Below are 22458 nucleotides of genomic sequence, written 5' to 3'. Positions count from 1 at the left end.
TGTAGAAAGGCCTATTCTTGTCCGCAAAACGGACAAGAATAGGACATGCTATATTTTTTTTTTGCGGTGCCATGGAACTGAGCAAAGGATGCGGACAGCACATGGAGTGCTGTCCGCATTTTTTGCGGCCCCATTGAAGTGAATGGGTCCGCACCCGAGCCACAAACTGCGGTTTGGATGCGGACCCGAACTACGGTCGTGTGCATGAGGCCTTACACTGCACATGATCTTGGAAGAGTACTTGCTCCATTTACTTGTAGTTACATTCTGCTGCTGCTCGAGAGAAGACTGTGTGTAGCCCCCACCAATCAGATATTGATGTCCTATCCTGATGATCAATATATATGGCAGGACAATCCCTTTAAAAATAAAATCTTGGGCACCCCTTTAAGGACTCTTTCACACTTGCGTTGTCCGGATCCGGCGTGTACTCCATTTGCCGGAATTACACGCTGGATCCGGAAAAACGCAAGTGAACTGAAAGCATTTCAAAATGCGTTCAGTGTTACTATGGCAGCCAGGACGCTATTAAAGTCCTGGTTGCCATAGTAGGAGCGGTATACTTACAGTCCGTGCGGCTCCCGGGGCGCTCCAGAATGACGTCAGAGCGCCCCATTCGCATGGATGACGTGTCCATGCGATCACGTCATCCATGCGCGTGGGGCGCCCTGACGTCATTCTGGAGCGCCCCGGGAGCCGCACGGACGGTAAGTATACTGCTCCCCCCGCTCCCCACTACACTTTACCATGGCTGCCAGGACTTTAGCGTCCTGGCAGCCATGGTAACCATTCAGAAAAATCTAAACGTCGGATCCGGCAATGAGCCGAAACGACGTTTAGCTTAAGGCCGGATCCGGATCAATGCCTTTCAATGGGCATCAATTCCGGATCCGGCCTTGCGGTAAGTGTTCAGGATTTTTGGCCAGAGCAAAAAGCGCAGCATGCTGCGGTATTTTCTCTGGCCAAAAAACGTTCCTGATGCATCCTGAACGTATTTCTCTCCATTCAGAATGCATTAGGATAAAACTGATCAGGATTCTTCCGGCATAGAGCCCCGACGACGGAACTCTATGCCGGAAGACAAGAACGCAAGTGTGAAAGAGCCCTAAGAGATTTTAAGTAAATGTTATATTGGTTTATTGCTTGTGGTACATTTCCCCAATACACAAACCTAGTTTCACCTTTGGCATCCATTAGAGAAATAGTAATCGGTTACCATGTTCATTCCTTCTGTTTCAAGGTGCAGCCATCATATTTGGTCTCCTTCATGACGCCACTCACAGCACTAGTCCTATAAATGGCCTTTGAGTCCACCAGACCTTACTCCATACTCTGTGGACGTTGAGCTCCTTGCACTAGCTGCACAGTATCCTCCCCTGGAGCATGGCTCTGCCCCTGCGTAGACCTTCTCACAAAGCACACACCTCTACCTGTGGGGCCTTATCTTCTCTCGTCCTCCTTGTAACAACTTGTGTTGGGGCTGTGGTTAGTAAAGAGTGCTAAAACCGGTATCTGTTTTGGGGCTAATATTGTGCAGTTTCTCACTGGCGCCATCTTCTGTCCTATTGTACTAATGAGCGATCAGCTGAATAGATGTGTGATTTGTCAGATTTGTAAATGTGAACTGTTGTTTTCCCCTTTCACCCTGTTCCCATCTCCTTCTCCCAACAAGATCATTTCCATGTTTTTGTTGGTGATTTGAGCCCAGAGATAACAACCGATGACATAAAAGCTGCCTTTGGACCTTTTGGGAGAATATCGTAAGTAAAAAAAAATAAAAAATAAACCCCCCGACTCTTCAGCCTTTGCTGTGTAACTTGAATCTCCTGTAGTTACATACTGCGTTCTCCAGAACCAATACATTTTCAGTATTGCATTTTTATTTTATTACTGTTAACTGCCTTTTTAATATTTAATTTCTCAAAATTTACAGCTGGCCACAGACCAAAAAGGGGGTTAACGCATTCACCTGAGAATTCAGTTAACAGGCCACGTATGCCCTTTTTTTTAATTCCTATTTTTTTTTACATATATATATATATATATATCATTTTTCCTATTTTCCGTTTTATTTTTATTTCCATTCAGTAATTTAGAATGTGTTTGCAATGACCAGGATGAAAATTGCATGGTTTAACTTTTTCACAGCTGGTGTGGTCTGCAGAGCACCAGTTGTTGCAGGTCCCTTCTGCACTGAAAGAGTTAAAGTGGAAGTCATTGACTCCCGAGGTGTACAACTAGGCGTAGGATAAGAGGCCCAGTTTTCAGCCGCTTGCTTTAGCCCATGCTTGATGTGGAAGTAGCCATGTTGTTAGTGGGATCAGCTGTAGTATGTGTCAGTGTTTCGGTTTTCAGACCTGGTTAATTTGCATGTCTACCTGATGACGCGTCATTTTACCCTCTTGCTTTGATTAGAAGCCTTTTAGTCTTAGCTCCCACTAGGAGATTTAAGGGGACCGCTTTCCAGTTTTTCGTTTGCTAGCGCTTCCTCCTTTTTGGCTTTGTAATAGAAGATGGAAGAGTAATTTGGGGGGCACTGTGTGGTCTGTTGTCATTTTTCTTCCCTTTATCTGTACCTGTTTCGATGGTTAGGATTTTATGGGTAAACGGCAGGTGTTTATTTCAGGGATGCCCGGGTAGTCAAAGACATGACAACAGGAAAATCTAAAGGCTATGGCTTTGTGTCCTTCTTCAATAAATGGGTAAGTTGTGTGTTTTTCTTTGTTTTTTTTCAGTTACCTTATTTTATATCCGATTATTCCATGGGTTGTTGACGCAGAGCCGAGAATCAAAATCACGACTGCCATATTTTATGTGTTGTCCACAGGATGCAGAAAACGCCATTGCACAGATGGGAGGGCAGTGGCTCGGAGGTCGACAGATCAGAACTAACTGGGCCACAAGAAAACCACCAGCTCCAAAGAGCACCTATGAATGTAAACATACAAAGTGGTCTTCTTGCTTAAAGGGGTTCTCCAGGCTTCTTAGGAAATCAGTCCTTTGTTCTGTCTCATGGAAGAAAGATAGTTTAGTTAGTACTTACCCCTCTGTCGCACCGCCATCTCTGTTGTTCCACTTACGTCCGGACTTGATGGGTGCCCTCCTTTTTCTGTTCGGCTGCATTTACTATTGCAGCTGGACAGGAAAAGAAAGGCGCACATTTGGTCAGGCCTTGATCAGTGCAGCCTGTGTGATTGCAGTGGACACCAATTTTGCTGGGGGTCTGAGCATCGTGGGGCACTCAGGGAATCCGTTCACATGATCCCCAACAATCAGACACTTTAAAGGGATTATCCTGGAAAAGATAATGATCACTTATCCTCAGGATAGGTCATCATTATCACTTCAGCGGGGGTCCAAGTCCCGGCATCTCTGCCGATCAGCTGTTTTTAGGAAGCCGCTGTGCTTACCGGAGCTCTGGTGAACGATGCAGGCTCCTGGCAGCTTTCCAAGGGCAGCGCCGTACATCGTATAGTGGCAGTGCCTGGTATTGCATCTCAGCCCCATTGACTTGAATAGGACTGAGATGCAACTATGTGACTGATGTACAGCGATGTCGCTGGTCTAGGAAGAGACTGAGGAGCTCAGTGCCTCTTCTAACAGCTGATAGGTGGGGGTCTCCCAGGTGTTGCACACCCACAAATCTGATATCTTGAGGAGAAGTCATAAATATAAAATAGTATTTGTTAAGGCTGAGCACTCGCCATCTGGGCTATAGAAGACAAAATGGCTACAAAACGCCTAGGAAATTTATTAATTAAAAAGGCGCATGTGTGTACAAATTGCATAAAATGAACAATACATATAAATACAGTGGGATGGGTTATGGTAAGACTTAGAGTATAAGATCATACGTAAGAATACTAGAGTAAATACATATAATTACACCATAAAAAGGTAAATAAAGGTGAGCATATGTTGAATCACCGATACTTATGTGGAGCAATTGTCATACACCGATGATATTCATATACTGTCCGATCCAGAAAGTGAATAATAAATAGTAGCGTTTGATAGCTTCTAAAATGTCACATCTGTAAATCCTAATTGTATTCACTCCCGTGAATAGAAGGCAGTTTGATATAAATATATATTGCACGGAGATGTTAAATATTGGTCTGCTGACCAATAATGATATAATTCAACTCTTTAGGTACACACGTAGTTTATATAACCCTATTGTCAGGTTGATAAAAAATGATGCAGTATTCAGCCTGCGCTCACAGTGGCGTCCCACCTGTCTTAGAGTTGTCAGCTGCTTCAGACGCTTGTCTCTGAGGTATGTTCCTCCAATGTACCGCTGTCTCTTTATGAGAAGTCTCCGGCTGCTGCAATTGTTTGTGTGACGTCTCCGATTCAGGAGATTAAGTCACGGCGTCCCATGTGTGTGAAATAGGAGGTAAAGCTGGTATCTATTGTAATGGACCTTGTATAGATGATTGTCCATAAGCGAAGGAGATTAGAGGGTATAGGTCCATCAGCCGATGTGCGGGTCTCCTGTAACCAGACACGTTTCGGGGTCTATTCCCGGCCCCTTCCTCAGTGGTAACTGAGTCATAAATATATTTTCCTGTATAACAACTTTAATGCTCTGTATTTAAAATGAAATTATTATTATTTTTTCCCGTTTTAGCCAATACAAAGCAGTTGTCATATGAAGAAGTGGTGAACCAGTCCAGCCCCAGCAACTGCACCGTGTACTGTGGAGGCGTTACATCCGGGCTAACAGGTACGCTCGCTCATTATCATTCCTGGTTTATATAGTCTGTGTTAGAAGTCCATGTTTCTAACTTTGTGTCTCTGCCCTAGAACAACTCATGCGTCAGACCTTCTCTCCTTTTGGCCAAATAATGGAAGTTCGTGTCTTCCCAGATAAAGGGTACTCATTTGTAAGGTATGTTCAGGCACTTAGTTGTTTGTTCCTTAAAGGAGTTCTCCGGGAAGCCTCTGAAATAAAAGGAAATAAAAAATAAAAAAAAGCTTTCAGTCCCTTCACTGAGGTCTTTGTGATTGTCCTATAACATTTTTGACATTTTTGCTGTTGATTCTGAATTCATCAGGTCCAGTTCTATTCAATAGTAATTGGTGAGGCTGTGAGAGTTGCCTTTTGATGCAATGACTTTTGTTACATGCATGTATGCCTACTTACAGTTCTGTAAAGCTGCTACTGCTTGTCAGTATTATAACTAAGTGGGTCCCATGAATTCATGGATCAATTGTGACTCATAGGAACAGCAATTTACTATGTATGCATAGGAATAATCTACAGAAAAGGCGTGAACCAGGCATGCATTCTCAGGTCTGCTGTCAGGTTTGCAGTCAGCAGGCTTGCCAACGCCCCAGAGTTTAGAGGGTTATTCCCATCTTATAAAGCATTGGCGTGTCGCTAGGGTATGTCATACTTTTATGGTGGTCTGACTTCCGGGACCTACAGCAAGAAGGAGTGCTTGGAGATCCCAGCTATGAGCCTGCAGAATTGTGAGTGTGGCTCTGAATGATGATGATCAGGGTTTTATTTAAAGGGCTATTCCAGGGCCTGTCGTTAGGATACAGTCCACCTGTCTACATGTTTCAGACACAGGGTTCAATTTAAAAGCAACAATCTCTCATCACCTGTGATTTGTCCCAAAAATCTAGAGTGCATCCATATGTCTTACATTATCGGCAATCGCTATGTACAGATCTGCATATGGAACAGCATATATATGTGTACGCCTCTGTGCCATGGAGTCATGTCTGTATTTATACTGATAAAACTATAATATATTATTAGGTATATAATAGTTCTTTAAATTGTGACTCGGACTAAGACTGCACGACATGTTATAAATCATATAGGCTACGCATTAGGGTCCATTCACACATCCGTGTGTGTTTTCTCGCCCATTTCCTTGGGGGGACACAGAAGACCTTGGGTATAGCTCATCTCCATAGGAGGCGTGACACTAAGTGAAGACTGTTAAGCCCCTCCTCCACAGCTATACCCTCAGCCTGGAGAGAGAGACTGCCAGTTTTTGCTTAGTGTCCAAGGAGGCAAGACACTCCCTGCTCTGCAGGGCTGGCTTCTCCTTGTTTAATTTTAGATTTTTACTTTTTTCTTTTTCTTCCAGACCATCAGGGACAACAGAGACGCAATAGACCTCTGTTTCTCCCGGGGTTGAGCTGCGCCAGTGCCGGTCACCCGCACTGCTGCCTCCCCCACAGAAGGCAAGGTGGACCAGGGCAGCCTAGCTCCCCTGCATCCCGCCAGCGCAAGGGTCGCCTGCACGCCCAAGTCCCTCTTCCAGCGTCCTGTCACTACGGTGCCAGTAGCTGAAGGGGCGACCCTTCTGGAACGGACCGAGGGTGAAGACGGCTGATGGCGAGAGTGGCTAACCTAGCCCTACGGCCCACCACCACCCCGGTCTCCTGCGTGGCTGCCCCCCCCCCCCCCCATACTCTGGCAGGCTGGCTCCTGGGTGTCTCCTGTCCTACAATCATCCCTGGCCCCGGCCTCAGTACTCTCCTCTGAAATGGCTGATAACGGGGGGCTTACTCGGGCAGGCTGACTCCTGGGGTGTCGCAAGGGCTGCAATCCAAGCTCTCAGCCCCCCCCCCCCCCCCCCCCCTTCCTTCCCTCCTGCCTTCTACCTCCATTGGGACATTGGCGGTCACCTCACCGCTCCTCCGCGGCAGCCATGATATAGCCGCTCTGCCTCCTTTCCCTGCGGCAGGGCCGAGAGGCCCGCGCCAAGCTGTCCCAGACCCTCCTCTGCATCGGCCATCTCTATGGCGTCTATTCACGAGCTCCCGGTCGCCTGACTCTTCCGGCCGCGGGGTGAGCTCCCGCGGCCGGCATGTACATGCGGACGCCTTCGCGCTGCTCCGGGTTCCTCCTGGCCCCGGCCGACCGTCGGTACTTCCCGGTCGGCTGTGCTCCACAAATTTAGGCCCTGGCTTCGCGGCCTGCTAGTCCGCAATTCTGGCTCTTCTTCTCCGGGCCCCTGACTCTTCCGGCCCGCGGCCGGCATGTACATGCAGACGCCTTCGCGCCGCTCCGGGTCTCTCCAGGCCCTGGTCGACCGCCGGTACATCCCTTAATTGCAGGGGGAGGGAACTTCTCCCAGGTGCGAATTCTTCCCGCTTGGAGGTTCCTCCTCCACCAGGGGATCGCTGCGCCGCCCCCAGGCCGGCTCCCAGTTAACCACTTAGGTACCGGCCATCTCCATGGTCCGGCTCCCGTATAGAGGAGGCCCCCCTGAGATCCCGGCCTTTCTCATGGGCCTGCATGGTGGCCCCTTCCTGCCTCTCAGAGAGGCTGTGTCATTTTCAAAAAAATATATAAAATTTGTATCAAAGTTGTACGCTATGGAATTCTTTTGGCATTCTTTTGGCTGCGCTGGACGCTGCAGCCTGATCTCAGTAGAGCTGGCCAGGTGCATGCCCCCCCTTCCATAGGCGGCATGTGGCGCTCCCCGCACACGGTGCTGGCCAAAGTACATACCCCTTCCCTGGGTGGAATCTTTGAGTACAGTGTCGGCCGGGTGCATGACCCCTTTCTACAGACGGAATTCCGCACCCTCACCGGTTACGGTACTGGCCTTGTGCATGACCCCCCGTCCTAGGCGGAATACTGCACTTTCACCGGCTACAGTGCTAGCCATGTACACGAACTCCTTCCATAGGAGGAATTCCGCACCCTCACGGGATCCGCTGCCGGCCATGTGCATGACCTCCTTCCATAGGCTGAATACTGCACTCACTGGATCCGCTGCCGGCCATGTGCATGCCCCCCTTCCATAGGTGGAATCCTGCACTCACTGGATCCGCTGCCGGCCATGTGCATGCCCCCCTTCCAAGGCGGAATACTGCACTCACTGGAGGTGCTGGCCACGTGCACAACCTCCTTCCATAGGCGGAATTTATGCACTCTCACTGGATTCGATGCCGGCCATGTGCATGCCTCCTTTCCTTAGGCGGCATAATGCGCTCTCACTGCCTGTGGTTTCTCTCTCGCCGGTACATTGCTGGCCATATGCACGCCCCCCTTCCATCGGCAGGGTGCTTGCACTCTCACCAGATGTGGTGCTGACCATGTGTGTGACCCCCTTCCCTGGGTGGTATTTTTGCACTCCCACTGGATGCGATGCTGGCCATGTGCATGACCGTCCCTCATTCCATAGGCGGAATTATGCACGCTCAAGGGACTCAAGGCTGACCTTGTACGTGCTGTGCTGGCCTCGTGCATGTCCCCCTTCATTTGCGGGGTAGTTGCACTCACGGGATATGGTGTTAGGTGGATTATTGCACTATCACTTAATGCAATTGGTATCCATGTGCATGTTCCCCTTCCCTAGGCGGACTTCGATGCGTTCCTACTGGATACAGTGCGGCCATGTGCATGACCCCCTTCTGGGCGGAATATGGTATGCCCTACTAATCTGAAGTTGGTACTGGTCTTGGGCATCACCCCCTTCTTAGGCGGGCCTTTACACTCTTGCCGAATGCAGTGTCTGCCAGGTGCATATCCCCCTTTTCTAGGCGGACTGCTTGCGTTCCATCGCATACTGTACTAGTCTTGTGCATGACTCCCTTTCAGGCGGCATATTGCACTTCTGTAGATACTGTGGAGCTCTGTTGATGGCCCCTCTTCCCAGAGTGAATATTTACAGTGGGTGAACATTCATGCATGCTCTGTGCATTGTATGGGCCGTATATGCCTTCTCCTCCCGTAGGTGGGTTGGCATTCTCACTGCTTACGGGGCTGACCGTACGTATGTCCCCCTTCCTCCCGCGACATACATGTTTCTCTTGGGATACGATACTAGCCGCACGCCTTACACTCTCTTCTCCGAAGAGATTATTCTGCTTCAACCTGGTCCGGACGTGGTCTATTTGCTCTCTGCCTGCACCGAGCTAGGCGGGGCTCATTCTCGGGTTTGGACAGTATTTTGCGGTTCCGCTTGTGGCAGTATCCACCATGCTCGTTGGCCCTTCCACCTGTAGAGTGTTCATGGCTCCTGGTTGCGTACCCGTTTTGTCCTCCTGCTGCTTTGCTTCCCTGCGCAAACTGTCCCATGGACGAGAGGGCTGTCTGCAGTGCCCTTCGAATTCTACGTTGGCTCTGGCGGGACTACGGTTCCCTCACCTACTACCATTCCCTCCTCTTCGGATGTGGTGTGGTATGGTATGAGTCCTGCCTATGGGCGCCCTCTGCACTTTAGTGCCGCTCTGCTGCCAGGTTCGGGCCGCTCTCCTTTGGAGGGTCACCCAACTTCTTTTAGGTGCTTCGGTTATGCCAGGTCCGGGGGACCTCCACCTTTGGTTCTTCAGGGTGTTCGCCTTCTGCGAGGCGGTGAGCTGGGCGACACAGAGTATCGGGTGTTCTGCCTTTGAGCTGTCCTACTCTGACTACCCTGTTACCCACTCCTCCTTTCGGTTGGAGGGGTTATGCCGGTGTCTGCCTCGACTGCTTCTTCTTGCCGGCTCTGTTTTTCCTCCTGCTCAGGGCATATCCCTCCGATGTGGCTTCTGCCCTGGTCAGGCTTCAGAGGCTGTTCCTTCACAGCCCTCTCCTCGGGATAGTATGGTTGTTGTCTTGGATGGTTCCGGAGTTCCTGTTGTGACCTCGGACCGTCTCCCTCGTTCACACTAGCTGTAATGGCCGTGTGCCCACTTACCGTACCTGCTGTGTTCTGTCCTCACGCTTGTGGCAGATTGCGTTTTTCCGTTCTAGGCAGGGGTCCTGCTGTAAACTTACCTTTCAGGCTTGAATCTGGGTCTCTACAGTGGTAACGGTAGCGCTTCCAGGACTTACCTTCTATTCCTTGCCATATTGGCCTTAACTGGTAGGCCGTAGCCTCTCACTCCCTGTACTGGTAATCCGTTCGCTCGGATCTGAGGTAGTGATGGTGCCATCAATTATACCTCATCCGTCTCGAGGTTAGTTGTCTCTGCCTTACCTGCTGTTTTTTGTTCCGCGACTATCTTCCTGTTGTACTGGGGGTAGCTGCATTGTGTTCTACAGCAAGGCTATCCTCATCCCTTTCTGCTGTTGCCCCTGCTTGAGGACTACTTTTCGGTCAATTATTATCCTTAAACCTCCCTCAAAGGAATGGTAGAACCCCTTCCTCCGGTGGCACCATCGACATGGACTTTAGCCTGACATGTCCTGGCATCTGTCGGCTACTAGACGGACCCCTTCGGTTCCTTCCGTCCGCTCTTCGGTTCCCCTACTCTGGGTGGCTACGGGACGGAGTTGCTAGTGGGCCGATGAACCAGCTTTGCTGGACTCTTCCGCCCGTGCTACTGGTCTGTGCCTGATCATGTGCTTCGTCCAGGGTCTATTATCAGTCTTGGAAATCTTACCTGCGGTTCTGTGGGAAGCTGGGCGTTCTCCCACTCCGCCTTTCTCCAGTCCGGACTGGGACTCTGTTCCTTGAAGGGTCAAGTGTCGGCGCTATCCATCTTCCTCCGGCGTCCCCTGGCCCCATCCATGGGGTGGCTCCTTGATTCCTCTGTACCGTCCCCCGGTACCGCCCTTGAAACTAAATACTGTGCTCTCGGCGCTCTAAGCTTCGAGCTGTTAGACTGTCTCTCTACGCCTCTGTCCTGTTCCTTGTAGCCATCATGTCTGTCAGACGGGTGTCTGAATTAGCGGCCTTTTTTTTTCCTTGTTCCGAGCCTTTCTGTCCTTCCCCACGACAAGGCTGTTCTCCATCCCGTTCCTTTCTTCCTTCTGACGGTGGTATCTGCCTTTCATTTTGACGAGGCCATCGTCCTCTCCTCCCCTTTCCACCCCTGGGAACGGACACTGTGCTGCTTGGACGACGTTCGGGTCTTGAAGATTTACTTGGAGATCACCGACTCCTTTCGGCGCTCGGACTCTTTTTGTGGTAACTGAAGGTCTGTGCATAGGGTTGCTGGCCTTCAAGTTGGCTTTCACCCGCTTCATCAATTGGCTATTGCTGAGGTTACCGCACCAGGGGCAAGGTTCCGTCTTTCGGTGTCGCCGCTCGTTCCACCAGAGCGGTCGGTGTCTCTTGGGCCGGAGACATCAGGCTTCGGCCGAACATTTGTGCACGGCGGCCACTGGTCTTTCTCGCATGCCTTTACCAAGTTCTACTGGGTGCATACTCATGCATCGGCGGATGCTGCCTTCGGCCGCCTGTTTTTTGCAGGCGGCGGTTCTTTGATGCCTACGGGTGCTTCGCTCTGGAGCTGTGGTCCCTCCCCTCTTGGACTGCTCTCGGACGTCCCATGGTCTCCTGTGTCCCCCAAGGAAAATGGGCGAGAAAACGAGATTTTTGTATAACTTACCAGTAAAATCTTTCTCGCTCTTCCTTGGGGGACACAGCTCCCACCCATTCATTTGTTTTTAGTACACGGTTACAGACTTGGTTTACCCCGTTGGGTAGTTTGGCTGGTTGGTTACACATTGTTGGACATTGCCTTTTCTCACTACTTGGACACGCAACTGGCAGTCTCTCTCTCCAGGCTGAGGGTATAGCTGCTGGAGGAGGGGCTTAACAGTTTTCACTTAGTGTCACGCCTCCTAGGGAGCTGAGCTATACCCAAGGTCTCCTGTGTCCCCCAAGGAAGAGCGAGAAAGAGATTTTACTGGCAAGTTATACAAAAATCTAATTTTGCGGATCCGCAAAACGCGGACCACACGTATCGCCGGCACTTATTAGAAAATGCCTATTCTTGTCCGCAATTGTGGACAAGAATAGGACATGTTCTATTTTTTTTTCGGGATCAGAATTGCGGACCCGGACTCTATTTTTGTTCTCGCTTTAATTTTTTGTAAATCACAGGTGAGGAGTTCTTGTTGCTTTTAAAGTGGGTTTGAAACATGTAGGTAGGTGGCCTGTATCTCTGGCTTTTAGGGATTCTGAATAAAGCTGATGAATGTTAAGGCCACCAATATTAATACCCTGATATACCCCAGTAAATATGTTTGTTAGATTTTTGTTGATTCTGGGCAGTATCCTCATTACATTTTTGTATCTGTAGGTTCAATGCTCATGAAAGTGCTGCTCATGCCATAGTCAGTGTGAATGGCACTACCATTGAAGGTCACGTGGTAAAATGTTACTGGGGCAAAGAAACACCGGACATGCTTAATACTGTGCAGCAGGTAAGAAAGGAGAAAGACTTAATTCTTCACTTGATTTTATGCCGGTCGTGTCAGCGATATGGCTGATGTGGCAGTGTACCTGTGCGATGGAGGCAGTGGTGCAGTGCTTTTCTTCCCCTGACTAACACAACGGCATCTCTGCTGGGTGATATTTTGGGGTGCCAGAGACCACTAGTGTGTTCTGCATGTCATGGGGGATGTACATTAACAAGCTGCTATGTTCTAGTGAATTGGTTCCAGCATTATTCTATTTTTCTTGTATGTCAGTTTTCTGGACCAGGCTAATTTACTGTATTTTCATTTTTTTTTTTCTTGTCTGTGTCTTTCTGTTCTGTTATGGCCACAGCAAAGCCAAATAAGCTTTCCTCCACCCTATGGACAGTGGGGGCAGTGGTATGGAGGTGCCCAGCAAATAGGCCAGTATATGCCCAATGGTTGGCAGGTACCTGCATATGGAGTATATGGCCAAGCATGGAATCAGCAGGGATTTAGGTAAGTGATTATGCAACATGCTGTTTGCATCCTCTGCCTGGCAGGAGCCGTCTGATCTCTTCTGCCTGGAGAGATGCAGCTTAATACTGTGGATGAATATCCAGCTCCATGCACTGGCTGAAATATCCAGCTCCATGAGCATGTCCTGTGGTCCTTTCTTTTTAGCAAACTTTATTTCCACAGTCTTGAACACATCTTTTAGAGGAGTTTTCCAGATTTGAATATTGATGACCTATCTGCAGGATAGGTCATCAGTTTGTGATTGCAGGGTTCGACTGCTGGGGCCCACGGCGATCAGCTGTTTGGGAAGGCCTTGATGCTCGGGTGAGCACCGCTTCTGCTTTGTAGGCCGGCACGTGACGTCCATTAGTTACATGGTTCCTGTGCAGCTCAGTCCCATTCAAGTGAATTGGAATGCGCTTCAGTACCAAGCACAGCCACGATACAGTGTACAGCGTTGTACTTGGTAATCTGTGGAGAGGGCGCAGCAGTAGTGCAATGGACTCGGTCCCTTTAAAATGTTGTTCAGCGGAGATGCTTGAAGTAACAACCCCGTATGAGATGTTGAAGACCTTTCTTGAAGATAATTCCCCAAATACCCCTTTTAAATGGCTTCTCTGCTTTATTTATATTGAGGGCCTATCCTCAGGATAGGTCCTCAATATCGGATCAGTAATTACACCTAAGCCTTCCCTTTCACTTCTATGAGACGTCTATGTAGTTATTCACTTGAATATGAAGGAGCCATCCCATTAAAGTGATTGGGATGGCTTCTTGTAATTACACCTGCTCACCGCTGCGGTTGCGACGGCGAGCAGGCAAACAATGAAGAGGGGGGCAGGTGCCTTCTATTGAAACAGCTGATAACCGGGGGTGCCAGGAGTCAGATCCCCACCGATCCTGAGGATAGGTCATCAATATAAAAAAGTGGACAACCCCTTTAATGATGCTTGTCCCATCTTATTATATACCTTGGGCCCCGTGCATGAGAACACAAGCACAATTTTTCTCCATTGTCAACAGTAAGATCAGCTCCTCTGTTTTATTTTAGAACCTGCTTTGGAAATGAAAGCTTGGTCTGGTTTCTTTAAGGAAGACCAACACTTTTTTTTGTTTGTTGCCTTGTGTGCGTGTCTTATAACCTTACATGAAATGTCGTTAATGTTTTCAGTCAAACACCATCATCTGCAACAGCATGGATGGGACCAAATTACAGTGTGCAACCTACCCCCGGGCAGAATGGAACCTTGATCACAAACCAAACGGGCTATCGTATGGCTGGATACCAAACACAATGAGCGGAAGGACTCGCACCCCAGCAGTCTGCTGCTGGCCCATTTGTTTACTTTGATACCATTCTGTAATCATGTCAGTGCAGATGTCAGAAACAGAATATTTATTGAAACAGCAGAAAATAACATTTTTTTAATCATGACATTATCACCCTCTCGGTTACAACACAAACTACAAAAAAAAACAAAAAAAAAATACTAGAAATGCTGGATGTTCGCCAATTTTTGCCTTCCTTTTTTCATTCTTTTAATTTTTTTATATGTATATGTAACTGTTACTTAACCCGATCTCTCTTGAAGAGAACAGCCAAGCCTTGCTAGCCAGATCTTTTTGGCAGTGAAAGGGTTAAGATCCTTTTGAAATAATAAAAATATACAATGCAGGGATCACTGCCATTTTGGGCAGCAAATTGCACAAAGTCTATTTTCTTTTTTTCTTTCACTGAAGTAGTGTGCAGTTTTAGAGCGCATTCCTAGTATGATTTGAGATGTATTATAAATTTACCTGTACAAAATTTGTGACGCTGTGCTTGTGAAGGTTATGTTTCTTTCTCCCTTCCAATGAAGCCTTCAATACGAGAAAAACACTTTCATATTGTTCAGATTGTATACACTGTCTAAAATTCTTTACCCCTTTTTGTTTACATTCATGTTAATATTGACCATTTTTAATATTGCCCATTTTATTTTTATTTTTTTGCCTTTATAACGTTGCTGAATGATTTTGAGGGCTTCGATCACTCTCAGATTGTACGTATAAAACTTTTTCATTAGGAAAACAAAAATGTGACATGATCTGAGCCTGTATGTGAAAACCAATATCTCCCATGGTTCCAATTCCATGTTTTGTCCTTTGTTATTTTCTTTTCTTTTCTTTTTTTTTTTTTTCTTTTTTTTTGTTTTGTTTTTTTTCTTCTGTTTTTTGCTGTCAAGAAGGTGCCTAGGAAAAAATCCTCACTGGATTTATTTCTCAAGGATTTTTATCTTCTGTGATAAACAAAAGTTGTTTGGAACGGACGGGAAGTATTATATTCCTGTGTAATTAAATGACTTAAAAAAAAAAAAAAAAAGTGAAATTCTTAATTAACAATCTTGTCATGTTGCATCTTTCTTGAGTGTTTTGACAGATTTGTCATAATGTCCGTATACACTGATTGTTGCATGGCAGTAGCATTATGTTGCTTTCACAAGTCCTGACGTTAGGCCTCATGCTTGTGACCATGTCGCGACGCCGTTTTGTACAGAGCCATAATTGGCCACTCATGAAAGTACTTGGGGCCTTTACTGTAGCTCTGTATTCATCTAGTTTCACACAGAGGGTGTTTCCATATGAATCAGACAGGGAAAAAAATGGTTTGTCACACACAGGGTGCTGATGGCTGTTAAGACAGCTTGAGCCCTTACAAAGGCCTCCAGGCCTGCCAGCTATGGAGGCCTATAAGGCCCAGCCCACAGGCTGGGTCTCATAGGCAACTGTCAGTGTAAAACTGACAGTTCAAATTCGGTACAATACAGCAGGTATTTTACTGCATTGTAAAAGGGAACAGACCCTCAAAAGTTAATTCCTCCTAGTGGGACAAAAATAAAAAGCATCAATCAATTTTAAAGTTGAAAAATTTGGAATTAGTCTTACCGATAATTCGGTTTCCATGAGATCACCATGACGGCCACAAAAGGAGATTGACCCCTGACCTCTGTAGGGGCAGGAACAGAGAAAGGTTAAAACACCCCCACATACACCAGTGCTTCCAGGCAACTGCCTGAAGGACCTTACGTCCAAAAGACAATTCAGCAGTATTAGCAAATTCTAAATGGTAGTGCTGTATTATGAAAGTATTCATGCTGGACCAGGTAGCTGCTCTACAAATGTCTTCCAATGAAGTACCCGCTTTCTCTGCTTGAGAAGAGGACGCTCTAGTTGAATGAGCTTTTAGGTTAGCGGGAGAAGAAAACCCCTTAATGCTATAACAGTAGGAAATGGTATTCTTAATCCATCTGGCAAGTGAGGATTTACAGTCAGGTCCATAAATATTGGGACATGGACACAATTCTAACATTTTTGGCTCTATACACCACTACAATGGATGTGAAATAAAACGAACAAGAAGTGCTTTAACTGCAGACTGTCAGCTTTAATTTAATTTGAGGGTATCTACATCCAAATCAGGACTAACAGTTTGCATATGTGCCTCCCACTTGTTAAGGGACCAAAAAGTAACTGGACCGAATAATCATAAATCAAACTTTCACCTTTTAATATTTGGTTGCAAATCCTTTGCAGTCAATTACAGCCTGAAGTCTGGAACGCATAGACATCACCAGACGCTGTTTTTTTTTTTATCCCTGGTGATGCTCTGCCAGGCCTCTACTGCAACTGTCTTCAGGTCCTGCTTGTTCTTGGGGCATTTTCCCTTCAGTTTTGTCTTCAGCAAGTGAAATGCATGCTAAATCGGATTCAGGTCAGGTGATTGACTTGACCATTGCATAGCATTCCACTTCTTTCCCTTAAATGCTTTGGTTGCTTTTGCAGTATGCTTTGGGTCATTGTCCATCTGCACTGTGAAGCGCCGTCCAATGAGTTCTGAAGCATTTGGCTGAATATGAGCAGATAATATTGTCCGAAACACTTCAGAATTCATCCTGCTGCTTTTGTCAGCAGTCACATCAATAAATACAAGAGAACCAGTTCCATTGGCAGCCATACATGCCCATGCCATGGCACTACCACCACCATGCTTCACTGATGAGGTGGTATGCTTAGAATCATGAGCAGTTCCTTTCCTTCTCCATACTCTTCTCATCACTCTGGTACAAGTTGATCTTGGTCTCATCTGTCCATAGGATGTTGTTCCTGAACTGTGAAGGCTTTTTTAGATGTCGTTTGGCAAAATCTAATCTGGCCTTCGTGTTTTTGAGGCTCACCAATGGTTTACATCTTGTGGTGAACCCTCTGTATTCACTCTGGTGAAGTCTTCTCTTGATTGTTGACTTTGACACACATACACCTACCTCATGGAGAGTGTTCTTGATCTGGCCAACTGTTGTGAAGGGTGTTTTCTTCACCAGGGAAAGAATTATTCGGTCATCTACCAGTTGTTTTCCGTGGTCTTCCGGGTCTTTTGGTGTTGCTGAGCTCACCGGTGCGTCCCTTCTTTTTAAGAATGTTCCAAACAGTTGTTTTGGCCACGCCTAATGTTTTTGCTATCTCTCTGATGGGTTTGTTTTTTTCAGCCTAATGATGGCTTGCTTCACTGATAGTGACAGCTCTTTGGATCTCCTCTTGAGAGTTGACCGCAACAGATTCCAAATGCAAATAGCACACTTGAAATGAACTCTGGACCTTTTTATCTGCTCATTGTAATTGGGATAATGAGGGAATAACACACACCTGGCCATGGAACAGCTGAGAAGCCAATTGTCCCATTACTTTTGGTCCCTAACAAGTTGGAGGCACATATGCAAACAGTTGTAATTCCTACACCGTTCACCTGATTTGGATGTAAATAGCCTTAAATTAAAGCTGACAGTCTGCAGTTAAAGCACATCTTGTTTGTTTCATTTCAAATCCATTGTGGTGGTGTATAGAGCCAAAAATGTTAGAATTGTGTCGATGTCCCAATATTTATGGACCTGGCTGTATATACTTTTGTTTTTCCCCGAGAACTGAATATGACGACTATCGGACTTCCTGAAACTTTTAGTAACCTGTAGGTATTTTAAAACTGTACGTCTAACGTCCAGAGAATGAAAGGTAGACTCCCCGCCATTTTTTTGGGTTATTACAGAAAGACTGGAGAATAATTTCTTGATCCCTGTGAAAGGTAGATACCACCTTGGGTAGTAAACCAGGGTCCAGTTTAAGCACAATACTATCATCTAGGATTCTGAGATAAGGTTCTCTAATTGAAATGGCCTGGATTTCACTTAGCCTTCTTGCAGATGTGATCGCAATTAGAAAGGCTGTCTTAAAGGATAGGAATTTGAGCGGGCAGTCTTCCAAGGGTTCAAACTGCCTCTTTGTTAGGCCATTCAGTACGGTGTTAAGGTTTCAGGAAGGAACTCGTGATTTCAATGTGGGCCTTAGCCTTAGACGCACCTCTCATGAACCTCCTTATCCATTTATGATCTGCTAAGTTTGAATTGAGAAAATACTTGCACTCTGTGTAGAAGGTCTGAGGCCTAGATCAAGACCTTGTTGCAGGAATTCTAAAATCTTCTGTATTTTTGGCCCCTCCAGGTTTGCAGAATGTTCCCTTAACCAGGAACAGAACCTCTTCCAAATTTTTTAGGTAGATGGCGGACGTCACTCTTTTTTCCTACTGGACCTGAGGGTAGATCTGTCGGAAAGGCCCTGTCGCTTCAGAATTTCGACCTCAGGATCCAAGCTGTTAGGCTAGGTCTACATAACGATATTTGTCGCGTGACAGGGCACAACTACACGGCAACATTTGTTGCACCCATGTTGCGCAACAATTTTTATAATGGCAGTCTATTGTGTCGCACTGCAACATGCGACGTCACAGTCGCAGAAAAATCCATCTCGAATGGATTTTCTGTGACTGTTGTGTCGCAGTCACAGCATGTTGCAGTGCGACACCATAGACTGCCATTATAAAAATTGTTGCGTGACATTGGTCGCGCGACATTTTGTTGCACCAATGTCGTTGTGTAGACCTAGCCGAAGTCTTAAGAATTCTGGGTGAGCATGTAGAATGGGACCTTGATGTAGAAGGTCCCTCCTGAGTGGAAGGGTCCAACGGCTGCAAATTGAAAGTCTTTTGAGGGAGGAGAACCAACTTTTCGGACAGAAAGGGGTTGTCAAGATGACTGTCGAGCTCTCTTGCTGGATTTTTTGAATCGCTCTCGGAATGCATAAAACAGATTCCAGTCCCAAGTTACGGCAAATGCGTCTATTCCCCAAGGATTGCCCCTGGGATCCAGGGAACTGAACTGCATCACCTTCCTGTTGTCTTTTGACACAAACAAGTCTATGTCTGGAGTTCCCAGTCTGTCGACTATCATTTTGAAGACTTCTAGTCAGGGACCAAAATAGATCTTAAGGTTTTTTTTTTCTGCCCAGTGAAAATTTTTGTTTGATTTAGGTTCAGAAGATTTTTTTAAAATTTAGTTCCTCCCTGATTCAAGAGGTAAGCCACTGTCGTTGTATTGTCCGAAATAATTCTTAGGTGGTGATCCTGAAGAATCTTTCTCACCATGTTTAGAGATTCCCACACCGCCCTCAGTTCCCTGAAGTTTGAGGACTGGTTGCTCACCGATAGGGGCCAGGAGCCTTAGTAGTAAAAGTCTCCATTTTTTGCACCTCAGCCTGACAGGCCTGTGTCTGTCTTGATCTGGATATAAGGTGCTTTTCTCCAGGCTACCCCTTGTGAGAGGTTCCTGTCTATTTTCCACCAGCATAGGGAAGTCTTCACAAAACCTGGAATGGAAATCTTCCCATTCAGGAATCTTTGCTGCTTGTCCCAGATCTCCAGAATTGAATGGTGCAGCAATGGAATTGACTCCAGGTTAGTAAGGGAATGCATGCTGTTAACATCCCAAACATACTCATGGCTTATCTTATAGAGCATAACTTCCTTTTCTGGAAGAGTTTGACACAAATGAAAAATAGAAAGAGTTACACTTTTTAAAACCGGGTCAACACAAAAAAGGAAATGCCCCTTTTGTAAAACAGCCCTTTCTGTATCATGCAAAAAAGTTATGTGCAAAGTGTACGGATAAGATTGTGTCTGATGAATCTCCCTCCCCGATAGAGAATATTTGATAATTAGTAAAAGAGGAAGTTGGGGCTGCTATTGAAGAAAAACTAGCTGTGGCTCCTCCTAGACCATCCAGATCCAAAGCCTTGTCTTCTCCACCGGAAGAAAAGGATTTAGATCTGGATGAAGGTGAACTATCCTTGGATTCGCATTCCAGCCTCTCAGAAGATACGTCAGGTTGGCCGTTGTGCTCTATTGAAGAGCGAATCTCTTTTGAAAAATATTAGGGCCACTAAAAATCTTGAAGAATCAAAAGAACCTCTGTCAGTGCAAGACCAAAAAGCTTTGTGGGTGTTATCAGTGATTAAAATCAGGTCCAGTTCGAATTCTTAAAAATTCCTCCCAGCAGATATTGGGTAAACAGAAGACTGAACGGAGAGGCTCAGAGAGTAATGGATCTCCAGATTTCTCTACTCATCCAGAAAGGAGTTATAGTTCCAGTCCTGTTTCAGAAAAGAACAGAAGGGTTCTATTCCCCAATATTTCTGGTGAAAAATCCAAATGGAACCTTCCAGGCAATTATCAATATAAAGATCCTCAACAAGTACATAGTATACAAAAGGTTCAAGATGGAAATGATGAGGTCCACAATAAATTTAACTCTTTTATTGTGACAATAGATTTAACCGATGCATACTATCATATCCCCATCCACAAAAAATACCAGAAGTATTTAAGAATAGCAGTATGGATTGAGGATTCCCTTCAGCATTTTCAGTTCTAGGTTCTACCATTTTGCTCCAAGAGTCTTCACATAAGTAATTGTGAAGAAATCCCGAAATCTCCATCAATCACAAATACTGTTAATACCATACTTGGACAGCCTCCTTATATCTGCAGCTTGTTATAGACTCCTTATCAAAGCTGGGTTGGATACTCAGTGTTCAAAAATCAAACTTAATTCCTGCCCAGGAAAGATTGTTTTGAGAATTCTCCTAAATTCCTGCCTCATGTCGTCCTTCCTTCCAATGGAGAAGCAGGTCTCCCTGAAGCGGAGTGTGAAGGAATTTTGTGGGGCAGAAAGGGTATCTTTCAGATGCATCATGACCATCCTAGGCCTTATGACCGCCTCGATTCCAGCAGTCAAGTGGGCCCAGACCCATACAAGAACGTTACAAGCGTTCCTATTGAGAACATGGGACAGAAGACAAATATCCATAAACAAGAAGGTGAGAGTCCCGTCTGCAGTAAAACTATTTCTGAAGTGGTGGTGCAATCTCAGGAATCCTTCTCAAGGTGTGGAATGGCGTCAGGCGCAGCATATAATTATAACAGACGCCAGCAGACTGGGATAGGGAGCTCATCTGGAAGATTCAGTAGCCCAAGGAGTTTGGTAAAATAATCTGTCAGATGCTCTTCAAACATGCGGGAGCTCTGTAAAGTTTGCCAGGCCCTAAAGGCCTTTTCCCAGAAAGTTCATGCAAGACATGTAAAAATCTTGTCAGACAACACCATGACAGTCTCATTTATCAACAAACGGGGGATAAGAAGTCGTTCTCTGGCGACAATGTCGCAAAAGATACTTTTTTGGGTCGAACAGAACCTGAAATCTCTAACAGCGATTCATGTAAAAGGGGAAAAAATTTTCTTCTCTCTCTTGTTACGAGATAATCTGTGTCAGGTAGACGCTCTAGCAAGACCATGGCCACGAGGCCTATTGTATTCTTTCTCTCTCTCTCTCTCTTTCCCATTCCCAGGGTGCTCATGAAGACCATAGAGAAGGGTTTCTCAACTACGGTCCGTAGGACCCACCTACCTGTCATGTTTTCAGGATTTCCTTAGTATCGAGCAGGTGATATAATTAGTGTCAGTGCATCAGGACTTACCACAGGTGTTCATTCTGTGGGATATTCTCAAATCCTGACCGGTAGGTGGGTCCCGAGGACCTGAGTTAAGAAACCCTGCCATAGAGGAACTGACCAGGATCATCTTGATAGCACCCTTTTGGCCAAAAATAGCATAGTTTCCCCATCAGGAACCTAGCAGGATTTCTGAACCCTACCCTGCCGACCAGATCTTCTGTCCCAAGGTCCAGTATATCACCCGAACGTGCCTCATCGTCGCTTAACGGCCTGGATGTTGAACGGGCCATCTTGAAGGAGAAAGGTCTGTCTGGTGCTGTAATCACTACCCTGATACACAGCAGGAAGCCGGTAACCTTAAAGATCTACCTAAGATCCTGGAAGGCCTTTCTTCTTATAGTAAAAGACACCTGGGATCCGTCCATGCCTCCTGATGTCAACCCGGTGTTGGAATCTGGCCTAGCTAAGGGTCATCTTGAAAGTACAGGTAGCAGCCCTTAGTACCTTTTATGGGGATAAGGTTAGCAGAATTGGACTTTAATAAAAAGATTCCTGAAGGGTGCTAGTAGCATTTGTCCCTCTTTTAAATCTTTGGTGCCTCCTTGGGACTTTGAATCTGATTCTTTCTGTCTTAATGGAACCTCCATTCGAACCGATTTCTGTAATCTCTATAAAAATTTTAACTATAAAAACAGCTTTTTTTTGTTAGCATTTACAACAGCTAGGAGAGTGTGTGAGATTCAAGCCTCTTCCATATTACCACCTTATTTGACTATTCTAGAGAATATAATTATTTTAGGGCCCTAATTATTTTAGGGCACTCTCCAAAGTTCCTCCCAAAGGTATTGTCGAGATTCCATTGGCAACAGGAAATTTCTCTACCTTTTTTTTGTCCACAGGCAGTAACCGAAAAAGAAAAACTGTTCCAGATGTAAGATGAATTGTCTTACAGTACCTGGAATCCACATAGTCCTTCA

At 46.1% G+C, this 22458-nt stretch overlaps 1 protein-coding gene across 1 annotated transcript in view; it reads left to right on the top strand.

The window, feature by feature from the left end:
- Nucleotides 1-14984, top strand: part of TIA1 (TIA1 cytotoxic granule associated RNA binding protein) — a 44458-nt gene extending 29474 nt beyond the window's left edge. The window contains exons 6-13 of the mRNA XM_040414428.1: nucleotides 1673-1760; nucleotides 2627-2702; nucleotides 2828-2936; nucleotides 4634-4729; nucleotides 4810-4894; nucleotides 11995-12118; nucleotides 12465-12610; nucleotides 13782-14984. Coding sequence (XP_040270362.1) covers nucleotides 1673-1760; nucleotides 2627-2702; nucleotides 2828-2936; nucleotides 4634-4729; nucleotides 4810-4894; nucleotides 11995-12118; nucleotides 12465-12610; nucleotides 13782-13908 — 851 coding nt within the window. The 3' untranslated portion in view covers nucleotides 13909-14984. The remainder of the gene's footprint in view (nucleotides 1-1672; nucleotides 1761-2626; nucleotides 2703-2827; nucleotides 2937-4633; nucleotides 4730-4809; nucleotides 4895-11994; nucleotides 12119-12464; nucleotides 12611-13781) is intronic.
- Nucleotides 14985-22458: the final 7474 nt, after the last annotated feature.

Source organism: Bufo bufo, chromosome 1 (assembly GCF_905171765.1).
Source record: "Bufo bufo chromosome 1, aBufBuf1.1, whole genome shotgun sequence".
Taxonomy (NCBI): domain Eukaryota; kingdom Metazoa; phylum Chordata; class Amphibia; order Anura; family Bufonidae; genus Bufo; species Bufo bufo.
The sequence above is the reverse complement of the archived record's forward strand: the minus strand, read 5'-3'. Positions and strand labels throughout refer to the sequence as shown.